The sequence below is a fragment of the Apodemus sylvaticus genome, chromosome 10 (genome assembly GCF_947179515.1).
Source record: "Apodemus sylvaticus chromosome 10, mApoSyl1.1, whole genome shotgun sequence".
Classification (NCBI taxonomy): Eukaryota; Metazoa; Chordata; class Mammalia; order Rodentia; family Muridae; genus Apodemus; species Apodemus sylvaticus.
Genome location: NC_067481.1, coordinates 96501559 through 96524443, shown reverse-complemented (window position 1 = coordinate 96524443; position 22885 = coordinate 96501559). Strand labels below are relative to the sequence as shown.

The following is a 22885-nucleotide window of genomic DNA, read 5'->3' as shown; positions in this document are numbered from 1 at the left end:
GACTGCATAAGGGCTGAAACAGTTGCTATATGATATGGCACTGTCAGTTTCTAACCCAGTTCATGAAACTCACTACATTTCTAATTATGTGTAGATAAACAAGGTAAGATGTTGCTCTGGGTAACACATTGGCTTTGTGAGGCCAATGTCACCCAGTCAACATAGTCCTGGCTGTTCTTGAACTCAAGAGACCCAGCTGCTTCTCTCTGCCTTCCAAGTGCCACGATTAAAGGCGTTTATGGCCATTCCCAGCTTGTGAAGCCTCAGTCGAGCATTCAGAATGTGAAACTTCTGGGAGATTCTTCCAAACAGGCAGTCACCCTGACACAATCCGTTTTAGCTAGGGTTTTATTGCTGTGAATAAACACTATGACCAAGTCAAGTCTTATAAAGAAAAACATCTAATTGGGACTGGCTTACAGGTTCAGTCCATTATCATCAAGGTGGGAAGTATGGCAGAATCTAGGCAGGTATGATACAGGCAGAGCAGAGTTCTATATCTTCATCTAAAGGATGCTAGGACTGACCTCTAGACAACTAGGATTAAGGTCTTAAAGCCTGTGCCCAGTGACACACCTACTCCAATAGAGCCACACCTTTTAAAAGTGCCACTCCCTGGACCAAGCATATACAAACCATCATACCACGTAATTTAATCTGGATATGAAGTTTGCTCAGTGACTATTTGAAAATGTATCTTCTCTAAGGGCTTCGATCTAACACAGCTAAATAGCTGGCCAACCCACCTAGTTACCACAAGGCTTGTTACTGGGTCACTGGGGCATTCTGAAGTCAAATTGGAGCAGGTTTTCTCATATTACTTGTCCCAAAGCATAAACTCCAACTATAGAAAACTGAATAGTAGATTACAGCATATTCCTGATTAACTGTTCAAATCTTAAGGATGATTATACTGGGCATTTCTAGACCAAGGAAGGGAGAAGTGAACTTTACCAATGGGAAGCTATAAAAAAAGGGTCAGAGTTGAACACTGACACCCCAACCCATCAAACAACTATGGAGAAGCACATACACATGAACACACACAGGCTGTACGTGGTTACTAAGTTTAATTCAACCATTATACCCAGTTCTGCCTCATAAAAATAACAAAATGTTCCTATCAAAATAGCATTATGATGTATGGACAGGTTTCTTACTCTTGACACAGCGATAGAAAAATGTTGGCACCAAATACACTTAAAATTTTAAGGCGTAATGTAGGTGACAAGTGTATACCACTGGGTTTAGCTGGGCATTAATTCAGATTTGCACTGAGCCCAGCTGCAGCGGAAGAGACAGAAGGACAAGGAGCTGAGTAAGGCAGCTGCTGCTGTGGGTCACTGTCGCAGCTCCCCATGTCCTCCCAGCCATCCAGGACAGCAGGTGGAGCTTGAAGCTTTTCTCTCACTGGGCTAACAACGGGATCAGCATGGCGATGATGTAAGATTCCTCTTGACAATCCAATTTGGAACTCACAAATCATTTTCTACTAAAGAGAGCAGTTATAAAAGGTTTATTTCTATCATTGTATTATTTCCTTATAAGCTAAAGAAGTTAGTGTCTGGGCTAAATAAAGCCAACATCATTTAGGACATTTTCTTAAATGGAAAAAAAAATGATCTGAATTCCAAAAGACATCCTCATGACTGAACCGCAAACCATTTGAGTTGTTACAGAATTTCATACATGTAAGACATTTCATTTGGCTTCAGGATACAGGGTAGCAGAAGAGGGAAACTCTTTGGTTGACAGAGCCACGGTCAGACCCCTCAATAGACCAGGTAGGAAGCCGAGCTCGGCAGGTGGCTCCTGCAGGCACTTGTAGGTCGGCGTGTGACTACAGGATCACCACATTTCCAAAATTTACTGAGGGCCTTTTTGGCACCTGCTGTGAAGCTCTCTGTAGGCACTAGAAGCAAAAGTAGCACCACTTAGAAACCCTTTTCACAGATGCACACCAGAAGGGAAACAAGGAATTCCTCAGGAGGGACATTTGGATGACAGGAAGTGACATGACTCTGGAGCCCAGTACCTCTGCTGTCAAATGACAGTTCTGACCTTACTGCCAAAACACTTAGTATCCTGGCCTAAGCAAGGTCAAGAAGTCTAAAGCTTTCTAAAGGCAGCTTTTGTGCTTTGGTGTACAGAGTAGCACTTTTCTAAGTGTTGAAGCAATGCACAGGTATTTGTAAGAAGCTGACACTAAAAACACCTTTCCATACATTGCTAAAGCAGCCAAGCCAACGTCCTTTAGCAGGCTTTCCTCCCAACTAAGGGAACAAGGCAAGGCAGGAGAACAGGAATCCACCCAACACCTGGACACATCTGGCCCTGCAGAGGCCAGAGACCTTAGTGTAGGGAGAACCCCTCACAGGTGTGCAACTAAGGCCTGTGCTTAAGGCTGATGAAAGAAACAGAAGGAACAACCCACATACAAATCTGGCATGACAGGAACCAAGCCAACCGTAGAGGAAGACAGACTGCTACCTCAGAACTGGCCATGGATTTAGGTGCAGGTATGGGACAACTCAGAAGATTGGTGTATTAAAAAAAACAAAACAAAACAAAACAAAACAAAAAAAAAAACCTTCCACCTAGGACAGGACTGAGAATAACGGCTTGATTTCCTTTTGACTGCTACCACAAAGAGCAATCATGTTTCGGTACTACAGAGTGACATAATGTGGGGAAGAGAGGAGACATTAGGGTTCCGAGGTATCTCAGAGGTGGAAGCAGTTAGTGATAGGCATTTCCTGAAAGGCTTAATGTAGACGTCACTTTGTCTTTAAGAGTTTCTGTTTATATGTGTCTCCTCCATACCACAGCGAGGGTAGTTTGGGTTCTTTTTCAACCAAACCATACTTAGATGCCCAACAGCCAGCAGACTGCTGACACAAGGATGAGAAAGACCCTGGCCATCCTTCTGTTAATGGGCACCAGCTCTTCTGCCTTCCCCACAACTTTACAGATCTGTTTCACAGACAGCAACTAGAGAGGAGGGACCAGAACATCCCAGTTTATCCCCACAATGTATGTCTTGGCAGTCTAGAAGGCACAGACAGTCCTCTGTGCAGCTCTTCCAATGACAACAAGGCCTATGAGCAGTCAACCCTACACACATGACAAACCCTCTCCCACCCCAACTCATCTGAGTTAAAGGAAACACTAACATTCAATACTCTATATCTCTGTCTGATCTAGTTACAGAGCAGGAGCTTCTCAATAGAAAGAGATGCTGGATTTGCCTCCTGGTGGGTTCAGGACTTTGTTGTGGGAGCGAGGTCGTGGCCCCAGCCTGGGCTCATGACTGTCAACTGTAGGTGTGGGCTCCGGTATCTTTGCATGCTCTACTTCTTTTGAGCTTCCTTTCTCGCCATGCTCTCCTCTGGGTGTGGAGTTTGTTGCGGCTGTAGGATAAAAATCAACAAAAGTCCATGAAAGGCAATAATACATAGACCACTACACTATGAAGCAAGCTGCACTAACTGCAAGTCAGTGTCACAGCACAGCTAGTAAGTTCTGAAGTCTGAAGACTGATCGCAAGCTCATGAAGCGTTTTGGATAGTGGCTCTCAAACTGTATCCAAACCCTTGTGATGGTTTGTGTATGCTCAGCCAAGGAAGTGACACTATTAGAAGTGACCCTGTTGGAATAGGTGTGTCACTGTGGGGGTGGGCCTTAAGACTCTCATCCTAGCTGCCCGGAAGCCAGTATTCTGCTAGCATCCTTTAGATGAAGATGTAGAGCTCTCAGCTCAGCCTTGTACCACACCTGCCTGGTTTCTGCCTTGATGAGAATGGACTGAACCTCTGAACCTGTAAGTCAGCCCAATTAAATGTTGTCCTTCATAAGACTTGCCTTGGTCATGGTGTCTGTTCATAGCAGTAAAACTTAAGACACCCCTGGAGAGGGGGGTGTCGAATCACCCTTTCACGGGGGTCACCTAAGACCATCAGAAAACACAGACATTTACATTACGATTCATGATAGTAGCAAAATAACTCTATGGTTGGGGGTCACCAAAACATGAGGAACTGTGTTTAAAGAGTCCCAGCATTAGAAGGCTGAGAAACACTCTTCTAGAGAGAAGGAAACCTAGCAGCATTCCTAGCAGGAGCCCAGCTCACGCCCCTAGGCTTCTCTAAACACGGATCTATCAGAGCCTCCCTCTCACGCTTGCTTTTGTCAGTTGTTTCGACGGCAGAGCAATGCTACAAAGTGCATGAGCTATTTCTCTGGGATACAGAAGGGGCAGGACATAAGCTTACCTTTCAGGTCAGACTTAGAGTCTTCACCTTCACAGAGCAAAACATGATCCTGCAGCAAGATAAGCCACCAGGTTAGTGCTCACTCAGGTAGACAATGAAAATTTAGGGATGAATGGCTGGCTTAGTTTTAATTGTGTCCCCCTGGCCATGCAATCTTAAAGTTACACCCTGCTAGGGAAGTATTCTACTGACCACCAGGCCACATCCTCAGGATTATTTTTACTTTCTGAGTCAGGGTCTTATCAAATTTTCCAAAATCTGGGCTTGAACTCACTTTGCAAGTAAGCAGGCACTGAACCTCAGCTTCCTCCTGAAGAGGTGGGGGTTACTGGCCCCACTACAGAGTCTGTGTTATTTTTAACCTTTAAAATGTTTATGGTAGGCTGAAGATGGCTCAGTGGTTAAGGCTTTTGCTGTTCTTCTGTAGGACCAGAGACCAATTTCTAGATACAGTTGTCTGGAACTCCTGCTCCAAGGGATTATTATGCATACATACACACATGCTGACATACCTACACGTAACTAAAAATAATACAATTTTACAATAAACAAACTAGTAGGTTACTAAATAACAAACTACTCCTCTAGCATGCTAAATAACAAAGTGCTTCTCTAGCATGCAAGAGCCTCTGTGCGCTTGAGCCCCAGCCTGTGACTGAGCCCATGTAACTCACTGTGCCACAACAGTGACATCAGCTCACTGCCAGCTTCTCAGAGCCCCAGTTACTTTATTTTTTCATAAATACCCTAAGGCATAGCTTTTTAAAAAGTAGCCACAACAGACTCTAAATTATAAAATTATTTCCTAAAAAAACCACCAGCATGTTTCATAGCTTCATCTACACTGTAGTATATCAGGACGTCTTGTTTTGACAACACAACATTTGAATGTGTGGCTCAAAGCAGACAAATGAACAAACCAAATAAATAATTTGGCCACATAATCAAATGTTGCCCTGTCAAACAAGAAGCTCTGACATATAATACAGTACGTGTGTATATGAACAACTTTTCTCGTAAGGAAAGTATAGGCTGGGATATGGCTCAGTGGGTAGAGCACATGCCCAGAATGCACAAGGCCTAAGTCCATATGTCCCTGGAATAACACAAAAATCATAAATCGATAATAAAAAATATTTAAATTTAAATTTCATCAAGATATGATGGCTCACCCTGCAATGTCAGCCAAGAGTTTCAAGTCAGCCTGGGATAATAAGAAGACCACCTGTTTCTGTTTTGAGACAGTCTCACTATGTACACCAGGCCTGGAACTCAAGAGACCCGCCTGCCTTTTCCTCTCAAATGCTGGGATTAAAGGTGTGTACCGCCATGCCGACAAGAGAGAATTTGCCTTTAAAAACTGTGGTTTTGAGCCTACTTAGGTTTGACTTTTGGGAGAAACTGACCTGAGATGGTCTCTGATGGGCTTCTACTAGGAAGCCTCTGATGGACTTCTACTTAGGAAGCCTTAGGCTGGTTCTTTGTTCTGTTAACCGATACTGGGTATTATCTAAGTCTACCCCCCCTTCAGGGCCAGGTTTACAAATGCTGATATCCTATTACTATTCCTACATTGCTTCAGAGCTGGGATATTTATTTTCCAGCTATCACCTCACTGTGCCTCTCAGCTGGGCTCCAAGTCTCTATTCTGCTGCACCATCCTCCCAAATAGCTCACAGGTAAACTGCATTGAGCTCAACTCTAGAGAACACCTATTTTTTCAGGGTACTGGTGGGGTAGGAGTGGAGTGCTGTTAGGATGTGCATACTGAGTCAGAAGACAGTTTTCGAGATTGTTCTCTCCTACCTCATGGGTCCCAGGAATCAGACTCAAGCCTTAGGCCAGGGCGGGAGCAGCTTTACCTATGCTCCCACCTTGCAAGTATCCCATAATACTTTGGTAATGGGGACTTTTCTTTAGTAGGTATTCTCTACACTTCATGCAGGATATGCTGATTAAACAGGTTTTTTGTTGTTGTTGCGTTTTTTTGGGGGGAGGAGTGGGTGTGTTCAGACAGGGTCTCTCTAAGTGGCCCTATCCTGGAACCCACTGGCCTTGAAATAACAGAAATCCACTTACCTCTGTCTCCTGAGTGGTGGGATTAGAGGCACGTGCCACTATGCCCAGCTTGGCTAAACACTTTTCTTTTTTTTGCAACAAACTGAATGAGCTGCTTTTCTGGCATTCTCTAAAGGTCTAAAATTTATTCATTTTTGAACCAACAAATGCAAAATGATGCATTTTAATCCATTGCAATTACATGTTTATCTTAATACATGGGTGCCTTCACTGGATCAGAAGAGACCTGAGATCCATAATCCTTAAAGGTAACTAACACGAGCTCACTCTTGTGGAGGAAAAACTCATCAAGAGCCATCACTGGGGGCTGAGAAGGTGCTGGGGTAGAGTAGTGGTCTCGAGTGACAAAGTGTAAGAGGCTGGTCTGATGCTGCTGGTATTCAAATGCTAAATACTGCTCCCCCCTCATCTGGTCACAACTGCCCCGGGAGACCCTCTCATACACCAAATGATGCTAGTAACCTTGCTGGCAGGTTTTTAGTTACCTGGCTGGGGTTGCAGGTAAAGAGAAAAGGGCAGAGAAAGAAGAAGAGACCAAAGGAGGAGGGAACAGCTCTGAGAGGAAAAGGACCACGAGCACGTGGGTAGGACAAACAGTAAGTAACAAGGGACATATGGCTGGGATATAGTTAAAATAGCTCCAAAACCTGCCCAATCAAGGCTTTTAAATAAAGCACCTGGATTGTGTGACTTTTTTTTTTTTTTTTTTTTTTTTTGGTGGGTAAGCTAAAATGTAGAATTCCAGTTACACAAAGCCCAGGTATGTAAAAAACAGACCTACCACATTTCCTTTCAAAAACTCAACAAAGATCAAACAAATCCTTACACTATGTGCTTAGTCACAGACCTCAGGGACACAAAGTAGAACAGCACCGTCAGGTACTTGGTGGCTGCTGTGTGTAGAGGTGAACACAACTCTTTTCTCCAGGTCTTCAGTCATAAGGATGAAACATGTTTCCTGGGTGACTCCAACTAAATGAATGACCACACACATGGCCTTTCTGTCTCTTACTGATAGTATGTCACACTTGCTTTGGAACTTTTTGAAAAGTGAGCTTGACACAACTTTTATCTTCCTCTCCTATCTGGCTATAGGAATGTAGTCCATACCTTGGGCTTGTTTGGGTGTGCCAGAGGCGCAGTGGCAGTGACTGGGGACCCAAATATGTCACTGGTCTTCCCACCCGGTGGATTCAAACGTTGTCGAGTTTGCACAGGAGTCGATTCGTCGAAGATCCCACTTCCTTTGCCTCCTGCAGGAACAATCACAGAAGAGTGAATGTCAGAGCTCCCACTGATGGATGCTGTGCCATCACTGTCACCCTGAGAGATGACCTTTCACAGGAGACTTAATGCCTTCCAAAGTTCCAGGTGAGAGAGTGGGACAATTACTCCAAGTCCCTGAAGCCTTACATCCCAGCCAGTGCCTAATCCGGTCTGCTACAGTGTTCACGTGTATAGTCAAACTGACCTGAGCCTGGATTCTAAAAGATAAAGGAATAAAACATCAGCTCTCCCCAGAGTTCCCTTATGCTGAACAGTGTAAGTTTTCAGTGGGAAAGTCTCTTTTGTTAATCAGGAAGAGTTCTTAAGCAAATCAAAAGCAAATAATTAGAGGTTTTAGTTCACCGCTATTCATGGTGAACCTATAATCTGGAAAATAAGGTTAGTCACTCTGGCCTCTTTCTGGCTAGAAGGTCTAGTAATGAAAAGATGCCAACAAGTTAAGAGACATGATTCTTGCTGTCCACTGTGAGTTTACTAAACTGATAGAAATGTACATCTCAAGCAGATCTTATGGCCCCTGGCCTGGACATAATGCACTTGTGCCTGTGTTAGGCAAAAAGGTATGAAATACTAACTGATGTCTTCACTCAGCAGGTATCAAGCACCCACCTTCTCCAAAGCATTATGCCTGATGGAGGGAGAATCTGTTGAAGTTATGGCTCTAGCATCCCAACTGAAGCTATAATCCACAATGGAAAAATACCCCACTCATGTTGTACTAAGTTACCTGGCCTTCCTGGGTCTCCAGTTCCTCAATTAACAGTAAGGACAACAAATGGGCAGAGTCTTGGTAGGTTCGAGGATTCTATAAGTTGCTACAGTTCCCAGGACAAGAGCCTATAGTGTAACCACTCACTCCAAGCTAGCTATGCCTCCATACGCTACGGAACACTGTCTTCCAGGAAGAACACATCCTCTACCATAACAGAGCAGCCATGGAACCTGTGTGAGACCCTCAAATATCAAAATGCCTATTGCTTTGTGAATTTAGCCATTTAAAAAGAAATTGTAAGGCTGTGAAAGCTTCAGAACTCAAAATAGCTGGTGCATTAACTGTAAGAAATACAGTACTTTCTATCAGAGAAGGGATCAAGCAGTTTTCAGCTACAAAAGTTTTTCTAAAAGAAGGATGGGGATGGGGTGGGCTGAGGTAAAAGCTGCTGCTGGTCAAGTGAGTGCAGGTTCACATGGGACGCGCAGGGTACTAGCCTGCCCTCTTGCAGCAAAAAGTACAAGCCGTTCCAGACAAGAGTCACCAGTTTATAGAAAGAAAGGAAAAAGGAAATCTTTAGCCACCGACTTGAAAAATAGTTCACTGATGTCTCTTTATTATTTCTTACCAAACACAGTACAATTATTGACATAAAACAGGAAGGGGAAAATGTAGTGAGAATTATGGTGTCTTAAAAATCCCAGTTATGGGATATGGGACTGCTTCAGATTGTCCACAGGAACAGACTATTTGCTTTGTGCGTGCTCTTTGCCAGCTGCAGACAGTTTAAATCTGGGACTCTGGAGAGGAAATAAATGCCAGAGCACTGGGGGGGGGGGGGGTGCGGGGGCAGGGGGGAGGGGGGACGAGAAACAGAGAGAGGGAGAGACAGAGAGAGAGAGAGAGACAGACAGACAGACACATGCAGACGGGCCCCCTAAGAAGAGGTGCTCCTGCTGGTTTGTCAACTGGTCCAGAGAAGAGGTGAGAAGTTGGATATCCTCACAAGAGAAAGATTAGATTTGCCCCACAGAACTCACTGCCCCTAACTAGCGGGAAGTAGTTTACAGAGCTCTAAGCCCCATTTCCCAACTAACCTCTGTGTCTCTTACCTGGTGCTGGAGGGGACTGGGGTGGAAAGGTCAAGACATAAGGACCCACTAAAGTAAATACAAAAATACACCTACTTTGGGAGGCTTGTAATTGTGCACAGAAGTGGATTAGGTGAGGCCTATCTTTTAAAGGAAGAAGTAAAACTTTTAGGGATATCAAGAAACTGCATCTTTGGAAAAACTTTTCTGAACCTCAGCCACAGTCCTCCTGGGATCGGTCCCCACACTGAGCACTCCTGCCTGGAGAAGGCAGGGCAGTGTGGGGGAAGGGCTCCGTACCAGTCCCTGCTTAGTGCTGTGCGGCTCTTCTGATTTCTACCTTCTGAACAATAACTGACCCCAAGGTAACTAGCGGATACTAAGTCTCTGCCGCTGGTGAAGAGCGGCTGTGCTATGAGCATCCCAGCAAAGGTGCCGGACTGTGAGGGAAGGAAGGAAGAGGCGCTGTTCCCAAGGTTATTCTTGGCTGTCCACAGAAGCTCACTTTATTATACAAATTCAGCTTGATTTAAACAGAAAGCAAAACAGCTTGTAACAACCCACCAGGCTAAGGCAGAAGGGATGACTAAGAAGCTAAGGTGAAACTTCCAAAATCCAAAAAACAAACAAACAAACAAACAAAAAACCAAAACCAAAAAAACAAACAAACAAAAAAGTGAAACAGAGCACTGGAAAGTTCTCAGGACATATCACGGGGAGCTTACCCTACAGGTTAAGCACTGCTCAGAACAGCACTGGCTTTCCAGAGACTTCTACGTATCCTTTCCCTCTGGTCACCAAGATCCTCAATTTTCTTGAAATTAGAAACCTGCTACTTCCCAAGTAAGTCTATCTTGAACAAGAGTTCTGCTTCCAACTCTATAAAGGAGCAGCCACATGGTGTGCCTGGTAGTTTACTAAGGAAAACTAAGTTCAAAATAAACTTTTAGAAATCGTATGATAGAGGTTGGGGAGATTACTGCTCTTGCAAGGGTCTTGGTTTGGTTCCCAGAACCCATGCAGCAGCCCACCAATGCCTGTAACTCCTGTTCCAAGGAACTGGACACCTTCTGGCTTCTACATACACACACAATAAATTAAACACTACATTGACTGAATCAAGCACGAACACTATGGCCAACCTCTTTAGACTAAATGTGTATTTTAAATTCATGTAACCAATGATCCAGCAATTATCCTTTCAGAAGCTTCTCTCAATGGATATATTCTGGTCAGTTTATTTGCTTTCTGAAACAGGGTCTCATATAGCTCAGGTTAGCTTACATCTCCTGATCCTTCTGCCTCTATATCTCAAATGCAGGGATTATAGGCATGTGCCCCTGTGTGCAGATTTAGGTTAATTTACAGCATGGACCTCTAGAAACATGAAAACTAGATCCAAAGGCCAATTCTGCCAATGACTAGCTGCGAGGTTCAGTCATGTCAGGAACTTCCCTGGGTTTCAGTTTCTGCTGCTATAAGAGAGGAAACATCCACCTTCTAGGGTTGTAGTGGGGATGAAGTGAAAATATATGCAAAGTATGTAAACACTAAGCCATCAACAAAGATCAATGTTGTCAGGCAAATAAGAGAATAATTTATAAAGATATATACAAGAAATAAGGAACATGAAGACTAATGAATATGAGACACCAAAGGACAAGCAATCCCAGCAGACCTTCCATGATCTCACAGTTAAATTATCTCTGCTCTGCACACTTCTCACCAAGATCCCAATGTTGTGAGTGCTGGAGGACTAAGTTCAAAAGACTGAGTACAGCAGGGTGTCCAAACCCTCAGGGAATGGACCAGTGGTTGTGCCTTTCTGTCCTCAGAGACTATTTTCAAAAGAGCCCTGTTCTAACAGGACAGAAAACAAGCTCCAAAACTTGTCACAGAAATCTGGTCATTGCAACAAGATGGCTGTCACTACATTTATGATCATGCACAGCATGGACTAGGTGACCCCGCTGAGCATTAAGGGGGCCTTGGGAGATGGGTACAGTAGCACACCATGTTCTCCAGGGAATTTGGCTTGCCACTGGGGCAGGCCTAAAGACAACTCTGTGGAAGGAAGGCCAAGAGGGCTCACATACACAAGCAACAACTCCAACCCAGACCCTAAGAAAACAAACAAAAGCCAGCTTTTGTCGACTTGTTCAAGACAGGGTTTCTCTGTGTAACCCTGGCTGGCCTGGAATTCACTATGTAGACCAGGCTGGTCTCAAACTCACAGAGATCTGTCTGTTTCTGCCTCCCTAGTGTGCTGCTTAAAGGTGTGCACCACCACTGCCTCCCAAAATCCAGCTCTTGTTCATTTGTATTTCATTGAAAAAAATCTTTTTTAATAACTGACACAAGGCCTTCGTCCTTTTCCAGCATGTGGACTCCATATGCAGCCCTCCAGGCTTACAAGGCTAGAACAAATCTAGCTTTTCAAAACCGGATATAGATAAGAGAAAGGCCCCAGGATAGTTTATCACCCAAGGTGTTTGCCGCCTTTTTTTGAGACAGTGTCTCACTAAGTTAGCTTAGTTAACTTAGCCCCAAACTCCATAATCTTCTGCAGTCTCTTGAGGTCTGAGATAACAGACATCTAATACCAAGACCAACTAAAGACTTTTCAAAAACTTTCCCTGGTAACAGTAGGGAATGTTAGAGAACTGTACCGAGGTGAACACTCTAGAAATTCAATCGCACTGAAAAAAACTCTTCCTAAGAAAAACATCTGAATGCACAATTTGCATGAAATTTCAGATTAGGGGCTCAGAGACTAGAAACCCTCACCCAGCCAGAAGCCTCAGCAACTGTACTCAGCAAATACTGCCAAGTCGATGGAGCACCTTCATGAGGTGACAGCCAAGGAAAGCCTTCTCTCCTTCTAAATATACTGTTGACAACAAAGAACAAGGTGCTACAGAAGGTTATCTAAAAGGATCGATATACAGAAAGCAAAGAGAGGCAGGCACACGCTCCACACTCCCAGCACTTGGGAGACAAGCAGAAAGGCTTTGAGCTCACAGTCTGGGCTACACAGAGGACTGCCTTCAGATAACAAAAGGCAAACCAAAGCCCAGAACTAGCTCAGCATGGCAGCACAGGGCTTTAATCCCAACACTCCAGGCAGATCTCTGTGAGTTCCAGGCTAGCCTGATCCACATAGAGAACCTTGTCTCAGAAACCAAAACAATCCAGAACTATTTCATGTCATTTTGACATAAGCTATAATCATGAGGGGAGGGAGCTCAATTAGAAAAATGACTCTTAAGACAGAGCTGCAGCAAGCCTTTAGGGCATTTTCTTTTTCTTTTGTTTAATAAGATGTATTTATTGTTATATGTAAGTACATTGTAGCTGTCTTCAGACACACCAGAACAGGGCATCAGACCTCATTACAGATGGTTGTGAGCCACCATGTGGTTGCTGGGATTTGAACTCTGTACCTTCAGAAGAGCAGTCAGTACTCTTAACTACTGAGCCATCTCAGCAGCCCCTTTAGGGCATTCTCTTAACTATGATTGATGTGGGAGGGCTGCACCCATATGGGTGGGGCCATTGCTGGACAGGTGGTCCTGGGTTCTATAAGAAAGCAAGTTGGGCAAGCTGTAAGGAACAAGCCAATAAGTAGCACTCCTCCATGATCTCTACATCAGTTCCTGCCCTGGCCCGAGTTCCTGTCCTCACTTCCTTCAGTGATGAACAGTGATGTCGAAGTGTAGGCCAAATAAACCCTTTCCTCCCCAGCTTGCTTTGGTCCTGGTGTTTCACGACAGCAACAGAAGCTTGTCAGACAGATTTTTAAAAAGAACATTAGAGTTTAAGGCCAAGGAATCTGAGAAGTATAAAGTCCACACCTGGAGGATTTGTCCTCTTGGGTATGTTTTTAGGTTCTTCAGTTGGTCCGAAAATATTAGATGCCATCCTATTAGGCTTGCTTGAAGGAATACTTTCTTCTGGACTTCCAAAAAGATCGCTCGATTCTCCTCCTGGGGGCTTCATGGATCTACAAGCAGAGAGTGAACACGAGTCACTGATATCCGACCAACAGATTCCCAAGATTCACTAGGATTGGTGCTGATGGTCTCTTTCCTGTCGTCTGACCCAAAACCAAACAGTAATGACGTGAACGAAAGCTGGCCTCATTACAAAGTGTGATGGTACAGGCCTGGAAATCCCAGCACCTGGGAGACGGAGGCAGAATTTAGAGTTCAAGCCCAAGTTGGGTTCCACAGAAAGACACTGTCATATTCACAGGAGTAGGGGTAAGGTGAACCACATAAGGAACTTTTCATTTTTTGAGTCAAATTACTTAGTAATTAGGATCAAAATTTGGCTTTAATATTTTGCCAATATTATTTTAGAGTCTGATCCAGATAAAGCATGTGATTAAAGAGAGACTCCTTTGCTTTTCTCTCCATGCTGTCTTCAGCTTTGCCGTGGAGCTCACATGGAAGCAAATCGCTACCTTTACCAACCTTTCTGATTCACAGCCATGGTAGCCAGGGACTCCCCTGACAGAACTTATAGATTCTAATATGGAGAGTCAGGCCTGATCTGAGTATAAGGTAAAGGGGCTCGCCTTGTGTTTTTCAGAGACTTTTAGGAAGGCATTAGGGTGTAGTTTAACCCTTAGATCCTTTTATTGAATTTTAATCCAGCCTCCTTATGTGTCTTTTAACAAGTCCCACATTTCTCTTTATCTTAGAGTCATCATCCCTGAAAGTAATTGCTGACTTAAAAGACTCACTGTAGGAATCTATATTGAAATGCCTAGACTAGAAAGAAAACAACCACCCAATGGCAGTATGGTCTTACGGAATGAGCATTCCTCTCGAAATTGATATTCTACAAGCACAGCTTTTAAACAAACATCCACAAAAAATGTGGTTTCTATGACTTAGCTACAAACAGTAGTTTCTACCTCAAGTCTCAAACTTTGGGAACTCCGTCTGGCACTAATGGGAAGTCTAAAAGTGGATTGTTTTTAATGCAGCAGCTGAAGACCTATGGCATTACCTCAAAGCTCTGCCCTGATGTCCAGAGCACAGGCATACAACTGCAATATGGTGAAAGACTTCATATGCCTATTTTCAGACACCTGGTTAAACTTTTTAAATGCCTTTTAGTCAGGGATGCAAGCTAATACCTGTGATTCCACCACTTGGAAGGTGGAGGTAGAAAGATCAGTAGTTCAAAGGTTATCCTTAGTCAGGCATGGTGGCTCATGCCTTTCATCCCAGCACCCAGGAGGCAGAGGCAGGTGGATCGGTGACATAGTAAGTTCCAGAACAGTCAGGGCTACCTACATAAAGAGACTCTGCCTCAAAAACAAAACCCAAAGTTATCCTCCCCTATATAGTGCATTCAAAGCCAGTAAAGGCTACCAGAGACCATCTTAAAAATAAAACAAGACATGTGTTTTAAAGAGAGGCCACTTGAAAGTGAATTTTAAACCAGTGAATGGCCTATATTTGCCGTCCCCCCTCTTGGGCATATGGTTATCTCTGCAGCTGATGAAATTGTGGCTGTCCTAGAACTATATGTAAAACTGACCAGCCTCCCACTCACAGAAAGTTCCCGCCTCTGCCTCCCACTACAGGGATTAAAGGTGTTTTTACACCTAGTTCCACCCTCACACTAGGCCTAACCATGAGACTGCATGACCTTGAATATTTAGGGAAATATTTAAAATTAATGACTGATTGCCACATAAAAGCAAGAGTGGAGGCTAGGACCAACTGAACAGCTATATAACACAGCAACCAACGGCTCCAAGAGTTAGTTAGCAACAAAAATGTGTTTGTTTCATCCAAAGAGCTAATACGCTATCCATCATTGCAATTTAATGGGAATGGAGTTCTCAGATGGCCTAAGGCAGGGCAGTGTAAAGTGTGCCAGTCACAGATGCCAGTTCACTATCTTCTTAGGAGGAAGGGAAAAGAGGATGTGTCAAACCTCCCCATCAACAGTCACCATTTCTTGAAGGGTCTTAGAAAGGGACAGAAGTTCCTTTGAAAAGGTAGGTGTGTCTGTCTGTCTGTCTGTCTGTCTGTCTGTCTCTCTGTGTGTGTGTGTGTGTGTGAGAGAGAGAGAGAGAGAGAGAGAGAGAGAGAGAGAGAGAGAGCTGGGCCCATTAGAAGGGAACTTAACAAGATTTTAGACCTTGTAATGCAGTTGATGGGTAAGTTAAGACTACCTGACTTCAATGCCCATCTACAAATCCTGGTTCTAACTGTCCCTAAGCTTCTTCTAGACTGTCCTGTCTCTAACAGCCTTGGGTCTACAGCCATCTCTTTCTAAGAAGAGACCTGTAATCATTAGAACAGAACTAAATTCAGCATGGAGTTACATGCCAGCATGGGTTAAAATTCCTACTTCAATTATTTTCTTATTGGGGTGGAAAAGAGTTGGTCTTTCGGGATCTTGCAGTGCTCAAATTCACTATGTAGCCAGTGACAACCTGGAACTTCTATTCCTCTACCTCCATGTCCCAAGTGCTGGGACTAGGGGTGTGACTACTCCTAGCTTTATTTTAATAATACCATTTTACAAGAAGCCCCAGCATCCTACCTTGCTGAGTGTTTGACTCTGGCAGGCCTCATTCTACACTCTCACCTTCCCAGTCTCTCTGTGGCTATTCAGACACAAAACACTGAGTGATCAAGTCATTTAACAGGGCAGCCAGACGTGCATGTCAATGGTGTGTGTTCCTTGTATGTGATACAACAGAAGCAGGAACCTCAAAGCCATCTCTGGAGGAGATGAAGCCCAAATTGAGTCTGTCGTGGGGATACAGGAAATAGTTTTTGACGTTAATATGGGTATTGAAAATAAGGATTTAGTATTGCTTTTGTGGACTTGTCTAAACTTTAACTGGAAAACAAGCAGAAGAAAGTAAAGTGACATAGGAGGTTTTGGCAAAGACAATGAGCCACTGGGGCAAGAGCAGTGTCTACTTCCATTTAAAGACAATGGAGCAAGCACAAGCTGCAGAGCTTACAGCAGCAATGCAAGTCTTAAGGCTGCCCCAGCAGGGTCTCACAAATGAGAGTTCAATAGGCCTTTCAATAAATAGGGCCCAGAACAATGGCACAGTGTGGCCTTCTGGAAGCTACTAGTAGCCATTATCACAATAATACCAAAGGAGTAGAAGGTTCTAGGGAGAGATTAGCCAACTCAGATTTTACGACCAAATCCATAATTCCAATTACTTTTTCCTTTTGTAGTACCCCTTAAATGGTCCAGTAGAAATACTCAAATTATACGAGAGAATATACGGGATACAAGCAAAGATGAAAAGCCACCGGAGTTCAAGTGAACTATGGCACTGGAGAGAAAGAAAATATCGACGGTTGTCAATGCCCCCAGACCTCCCTGCAATGGCGAGCTTCAGAAAAACTTCTAGGAACTAATCAAGAAGTCTGGGACAAAGCCATGAGAAATAGACGTGGGGCGCATTCTTCATGATTGGTGATTTTTAATGGATGAATGATAGCAATACCATATTGCTTTTACAATTCAAACATCCCCAGCACAAGAAAATCCCTCAGCAAGGAGACAAAAAAACAAAAAAAAAAAAAAAACAAAAAAAAACAGAGTTAGAAGAAAGGAACCCCCGGAATACAGACTCAGACAAAATCAAGGTGCGGCTTTGGAGCAGTAAGTCAGACTAGGTGCTGCTATCTTCTCCCAACCTAGGTAAGTTACCATGCAAAGCACGCTTTCTATCTAATATGGCCCAGAAGGAGGCTTCCAATTGCGTTTCATCATCCAATTAAGGCAGCACGCTTTTCCCCCTCACCCCTATATCAAATGGAGATTTTTCTCCTTTTCCTAAAAAATCCTCTCCATAGACGCCTATGCCACAATGAACTTCTGGAGCTCGTAAAGCCATTCGAACACCAGTTTCATTTTATCAACGCAACGCAGAACGTCCAGAGGAAACTGTGTTGGAAAGGTCCCCGGCCAGGGAGGACCAGTAAGTAGTGCATCCAACCAACACCTGGCCGTGGGCTGGGTCTGAGAATGCTGCCGCCACGCAGCCACATCCAAAGGTCGTCGTGACCAACCAAACTGGACACGGGAAGGGCTCAGGAAGCGGCAAACAGCTCCGCAGCGCCCGGCTAGCCTCTCTCCAGAGCAAGCGCTTCAGGAGAGCCACGTGTCTAATCCCGCCGCCCGGTCTCCACTCGGCTCTCACCCCCCAGCCCTCCTGCGAGGCCCTGCGGGAGAGCGCGCTCGGTACCCTCAGGGGAGCCCCGCGCTACACCCACTGCATCTGTACGGTCTCCCGCCGGCCACGTGGCTGCAGCTACGCGCCCACCCGGGCCCCAGCACCGGTCCGCTCACCTGGAGCCCGACTCGCCAGCTTGGCTGTCCGCGCCCTGGAACATGTCGGCCGCCGCCCCGCGCTTCCACAGCCGCCGCGCGGCGGTTCCCGCTTGGTCCCGCGCAGGTACCCGGACCCGCCCAAACCAGTTGGACGCCTCCTACGCCAATCATGCTTCTGCAACCTATCGTGAAGCCATGCCTCACCCTCCCCCCGCCCCCAATGAGAGGAGGCTTGGAGGTCCGCATCGCGCTTACAGACGATTGGCCGCAGCAGTCGCCTCTCACAGCTTCAGGCGTGAGCATTGGCTCACAGCTCGCCCCACCCCCGGACACCAACACGCCTCACCGTGCGAATCCGCATCTTTGCCGACCTATCCCGAGCTGGATGGCACTAGGAAGTTTCAGGCCGGCGGTAGCAGAAGGTTTCATTGGGATTACAGTACCTTCAGGAGGATGGGTTCAGGGAAGCGCACTATATACTCATAACAGAGCTGCGCAATGGTGGTGCACTCCTTTAATCCTAGCACTCAGGAGGCAGAGGCAGGCGGATTGGGTTCGAGGCCAGCCTAGTCTACAGAGTTAGTTCCTGGACAGCCAGGGCTACACAGAGAAACCCTGTTTCGAAAAACAAAACCAAAAACTAACAAAACCCAGCTAATTCTGTAATGACTTCCACCTCTCCGCATTCAGCGGTCACTCAACCATCATTCTCTTAGGCCCACCTGTCGGTCTACCCACCCTCACTCATCTCCTGGGCATCTACAGGCCTTAGCGCTCATCTCGCTGCAATGTGCCAGATCTGAATACCCTAAGCGTACTGGCTTTAAAAGCAGGCACAAAAGACAGTTATTAGATGAAGTATTAGTATGTATTTATGCACAATAAAAACATTTACAAGCCAAACTGGAAATTTTAGCCGAAGTTTTAACAGTTTTTGTTTATTAAATAACCAAAACACCTTTTATTCCCAAAAAATTGGTAAAGAATAAATAATGTAATTTACAATATGGTACAAAAAATAATCAGAAGGACAGGCATTCTGCTTTATACATACACTGTATATTTATAGTCTATAAAACAAATTCACATCTCAAGCCAGAAACCTCAGATGATATGGCTTAACGATTATCAAAGCAAACAGCACTGAGATCGGTCTGCTGGGCGCACCCTCCAGCCGTGATCTTACTAATTAGTACTAGTAAGGGTCTGGCAGGTGCAGGGCTTCCAAAACTGGACTGACCTCATCAGGCTGGCCTCTGGAGAAGATATATTGTGGGTTTCTTTCCTTTTTTAAAGTTTTGTTTTTTAAATTAAGACAAAGTACGGTATTTCCTCATGAATGCATTTGGGAGATTTGTTTTAAAAGTACATAAAACAATTTCCTTCTAAACTCGGTTTAACCATTTCTAACAATATGGTCTGGTTAAAAATGCTGCTAAACTGAACGACACCTCCCCTAGCAGAGGCTATCACAAGGAATGAAAAAGAAGAGGGTAGGAAAAAAGGTTGACCAACAGATGAAATGTCCCCGAAGTCCCTCTCCCTGAGCAAGTACTATGCCCGACAGGATATATGGACTTCAGATCGCCTGAGCATCTTCTCTAGGGCACAATCCATGGCAAGCACCAGAGATACAGGTTCCCAATCTTTTAAAAGATGAATCAGCATGTCTAAGAAACATTAGTATTAACAAAAAGGTTTCTCAAAGACTGACCGCATGTATGTCACACTAAGTTCCAATGAGGAAAGGAAGCCCGAGGGAACAGGAACCATCTAAACTGATGGAAAGGAAGAGAGGGAGATATAGAACCTAGGAGCCTTTCTTGCTGTTTTTTTGTTTTGTTTTTTTTAAAAAAACTCTAACCTTCAGCAGTTTTCAGGTTCTCTGCATGGATATTTGATCAGGCTGGGAGAAGTTGTATCCATCGAGTCTCTGCTACAAATGCCACTATTTGTCTTTAAGATGGTGGTGATGAGCAAATGAGTATAGCTGGGCGTTAAAGAAGCAGTGGAATCTTCTGGAATCCTGTCAGCTTCCTTACAGTAAAGCACCAGTCCATTTGATGCCTTGCTTGCTACTCGGTGACAAGGGCTATAGTCTCTGCTCCTCAAGATAGTCTCAACTCCTTTTAGACAGCACAGACTAACATGTGCCTCACAGCATTCACTGCCTGATGGGAACCAGCTTAAGAATCCAACTACCTAGTTCTACATGCTGTTACCATGACTCTACAAGCACCCATGCTTATAAATGTTGTGGGAGAGTCTATCTGAAACACAGGAATGGCAGCTAGCAGTGGCCTAAGCTGAGCCTGGTACAGTCTACAGTCCCAAGATCTAAATGCCTTCAGCTAAGTAAGGCATTGCTGAAAGCACACAACTGGGTAAAGAAACATTGGCTACTTTACCAGTCTCTTGATGGCATCGTATGCTGCTCTTCTCATCTAACAGTCCGACTTTTACCAGCTGTAGGGGTCCACATGTCAGCATTTGGGGCAGATCCTTTACCAGTACCAGAGGCAGGAGGATCTTGGGAGGTAAAGGAATTTACTGTCAAGAGCCCCTATATTGTTTCTGGATTAGAGCCTGCATTCTAGGGTTTGTAGTAGCCAGTGAGACAACAGGATCAACTGTCCCAAAAGGGACCATTTCCATCTCTTTCTTCATTGCAGATAGAAAGAAGTAAGGGCCTGGGCTGGTCTTATGTACTACTGTGCAAGGAGTGCAGAGAGCCTCATTGGGGTGCTGTCGCTTAGCAGAAGTCTGACACTGGCCAAGGAGCTTGACACTGACCAAGGACAAGGAAATGGGCTGCTTGGCAGGAATCTGACATTAAGATAGGACAAAGTAGGCTCAGACATCTCAGACGGGGCTTTGTGTTTATTGTCTTGCTTGATTCTCATTGTACTACTCGCCCTTAATACCTGCATGTAATTAAAATGGTATAAAAGTGGATTGGAAAAAATAAACCTGCCTTCAGTCTCAGAATTGACTACTTTCAGTCTCATGCTACAGTATTGTCTTTTTTCTTTTTAATCCTCCTCCTACGCTGGAGAACCTGTTGACTGACTGAGCTGGCTTGGTCAAAGGAAGAAGGCTAGAACAGGTGGAAAACAGAGGTGGCAGTTTTTGGAGTTCAAAAGGACCTTTAAAGCTGGGTGTGGTAGCACATGACTTTCAGCCCAGCACTCAGGAGGCAGAGACAGGTAGATCTCCAGCCCACTGCAGTCTATAAATCAAGTTATAAGATAGCAGGATTATACACAGAAACCCTGTCTTGGAAAAAAAGGGGGGATGGGGTGTCAACCGTGGCTAATGTGTGGAGAGTGAGCAGTGAGGGGCTACTTAAGGGCACAGAAGGGGGATGGAAGTCTTTTTGGCACCACTCTGAGCAGGATGGCCTGATGGCCTGATCATGACAACTGACTGACCACCGCTGAACTTCGTAAGCGAGTTGCTAAAACATCATCAAGCTGTGAGCTCTTCTTACACCCTGGCATCTAAACTTGGCTTGGGTCCCAGAACAGAAAGAAAGAAAGCCTGGGAGAAAGACTCGCCTCCCCTCAGATACCAGCAATAACACATGAAAAATTTAAGTGCGCATAAAATCTGTAGACATAGCAGTGCATTTAAGGGTGGGGGTGAGGGTGGCGACCAGTAGAGAGGAATGGTATCTTAGATCACTTAGAAGGAACTAGGCATTAAGCATAGGTAGAGAGCAGAGCCACCTAGATCAAGGACTCTTACTAGTCCTTGTCCATATCTCCCAATTCTTAAACCAGAAGAAAACCATTCCCAACCAGCTTTGCAAGAGCATACAAAACATTCATACGACCTCTAAGAAACATACTTTCTTTCCTCCTCCTCTTGCCAGGCAGAACCAAACCTCTGGATGGTTTGGGTAGGAAGCACTAGGTGAGGATTAAGTAATCTTGGGGAGATAACATTACCTACATGGCCCTGGGACCCTTCTGCTTTACGGTCAAGGCATCCAGAAAGTGTCTTAGGTGAAGATACCACCAGGCAAGAAGACTGGTCCATACTCACTGTCCCTTGCAACATCACTGCAGACAAAACAGCCAAGTGGAAAAAATGATATCAGAAAAAAAGCAGCAGTGGCTGTGGCCTCCCTTCACATATAACAGCTCCACAGACAAAATGAACACCAGGCATGTCTCTTGCAAGTAGGAAACCCTTTGGAAGGCTCAATACACAGACATACAGTCAGGATGCCACATAGGCTACAGGATTGCAATGGCTCCAAGACCAGAAGGATTTCTGAGGACTACCCTTCTCAGGGCAGCTTGTCCTGGCCCCTGTGGATGGTATGACTCCTGCTTGTTGCACAGGCTGCTCCTTTGCATGTGGGTATTGTTATGCTCCTGTTCACTGTCTTCTCAGGATTCTGGGCTGACTTTCTCTACTGTGCAGACAGATTGATGGGGCCAGCTCTGTAGACCTCACTTGTGGATTCCAGGATGCCCATGTTACAAAGCACAGTCACTGAGAGAGGTCACCAACAGGATTACCACCTCCTCCACCATCAAAAAGAACCTCCCGGCGGCCAGGCTCAGTGATGGACAATTCTTGGGCCAGGTCATTAAACCGAGATATGTAGTCAATGCTGTTCTCGTTCATCATGCACACCAACTGGGAATCCACCACCTGTAGGGCAGAAGGGACAAGACATTAGTCTGAGGATGGCTTACCATCCTGACTAGAGGCTCTTGACCTCCAGAACAGAATGCCAGTGGAAGGAGCCTATTGCCCTATGAGGAATTTTGGAATCCTTTGCGGTCTAACCACATGGACATTCTGTAAGTGCATGCTCTGCACATGATCCTAGGAAAGCCTCTGAGAACATGAAACACCTAGATGCTGAGACAACTCCATCTGATACCCATGAGGAAGACAGTCCATAGAAAGGCCAACAGTAACAAGAGAAGGCAGAGATCAAACCAAGCAGAGAACAGTTAATGAGGGTTCCTAAAGGATCAGGGCCTCACAAGTGTGGGTATAAGGTCCATGAGCATACAAATAGAGAACATTCCCACCAAAAAAAAAAAAAAAAAAAAAAAAAAAAAAGATGCAGCAAATGCACTCTGAGAAGGCCG

The 22885-nt window shown here is 44.8% G+C and overlaps 2 protein-coding genes across 4 annotated transcripts in view; both read right to left on the bottom strand.

Moving 5' to 3' along the window:
- Positions 1 to 1053: 1053 nt before the first annotated feature.
- Jpt2 (Jupiter microtubule associated homolog 2) lies at positions 1054 to 17900 on the bottom strand. The gene is made up of 5 exons (XM_052195719.1): positions 17790 to 17900; positions 13295 to 13443; positions 7461 to 7603; positions 4272 to 4320; positions 1054 to 3410 (listed from the first exon to the last, which is right to left on the bottom strand). Exons 1-5 carry the CDS (start codon positions 17831 to 17833, stop codon positions 3223 to 3225), a joined length of 573 nt encoding a protein of 190 aa, XP_052051679.1. The 5' UTR covers positions 17834 to 17900; the 3' UTR covers positions 1054 to 3222.
- Positions 17901 to 18661: 761 nt separating this feature from the next.
- The window catches only part of Cramp1 (cramped chromatin regulator homolog 1), a 49786-nt gene continuing 45562 nt past the window's right edge, over positions 18662 to 22885 (bottom strand). For 2 of the 3 annotated variants that reach the window (XM_052194624.1, XM_052194625.1), the window contains exon 21: positions 18662 to 22436. In XM_052194624.1, coding sequence (XP_052050584.1) covers positions 22272 to 22436 — 165 coding nt within the window. In that variant the 3' untranslated portion in view covers positions 18662 to 22271. The remainder of the gene's footprint in view (positions 22437 to 22885) is intronic. The other variant, XM_052194626.1, reaches the window with a different exon arrangement.

Excerpts from the sequence above, each read along its gene's own strand:
- Jpt2 (XM_052195719.1), bottom strand. The coding sequence starts at position 17,833 with ATGTTCCAGGGCGCGGACAGCCAAGCTGGCGAGTCGGGCTCCAG. Across the intron at positions 13,444-17,789 it reads GCTGGCGAGTCGGGCTCCAG|ATCCATGAAGCCCCCAGGAG; the intron begins GTGAGCGGACCG and ends CTCTGCTTGTAG. Across the intron at positions 3,411-4,271 it reads CTCTAAGTCTGACCTGAAAG|CCGCAACAAACTCCACACCC; the intron begins GTAAGCTTATGT and ends TTTATCCTACAG.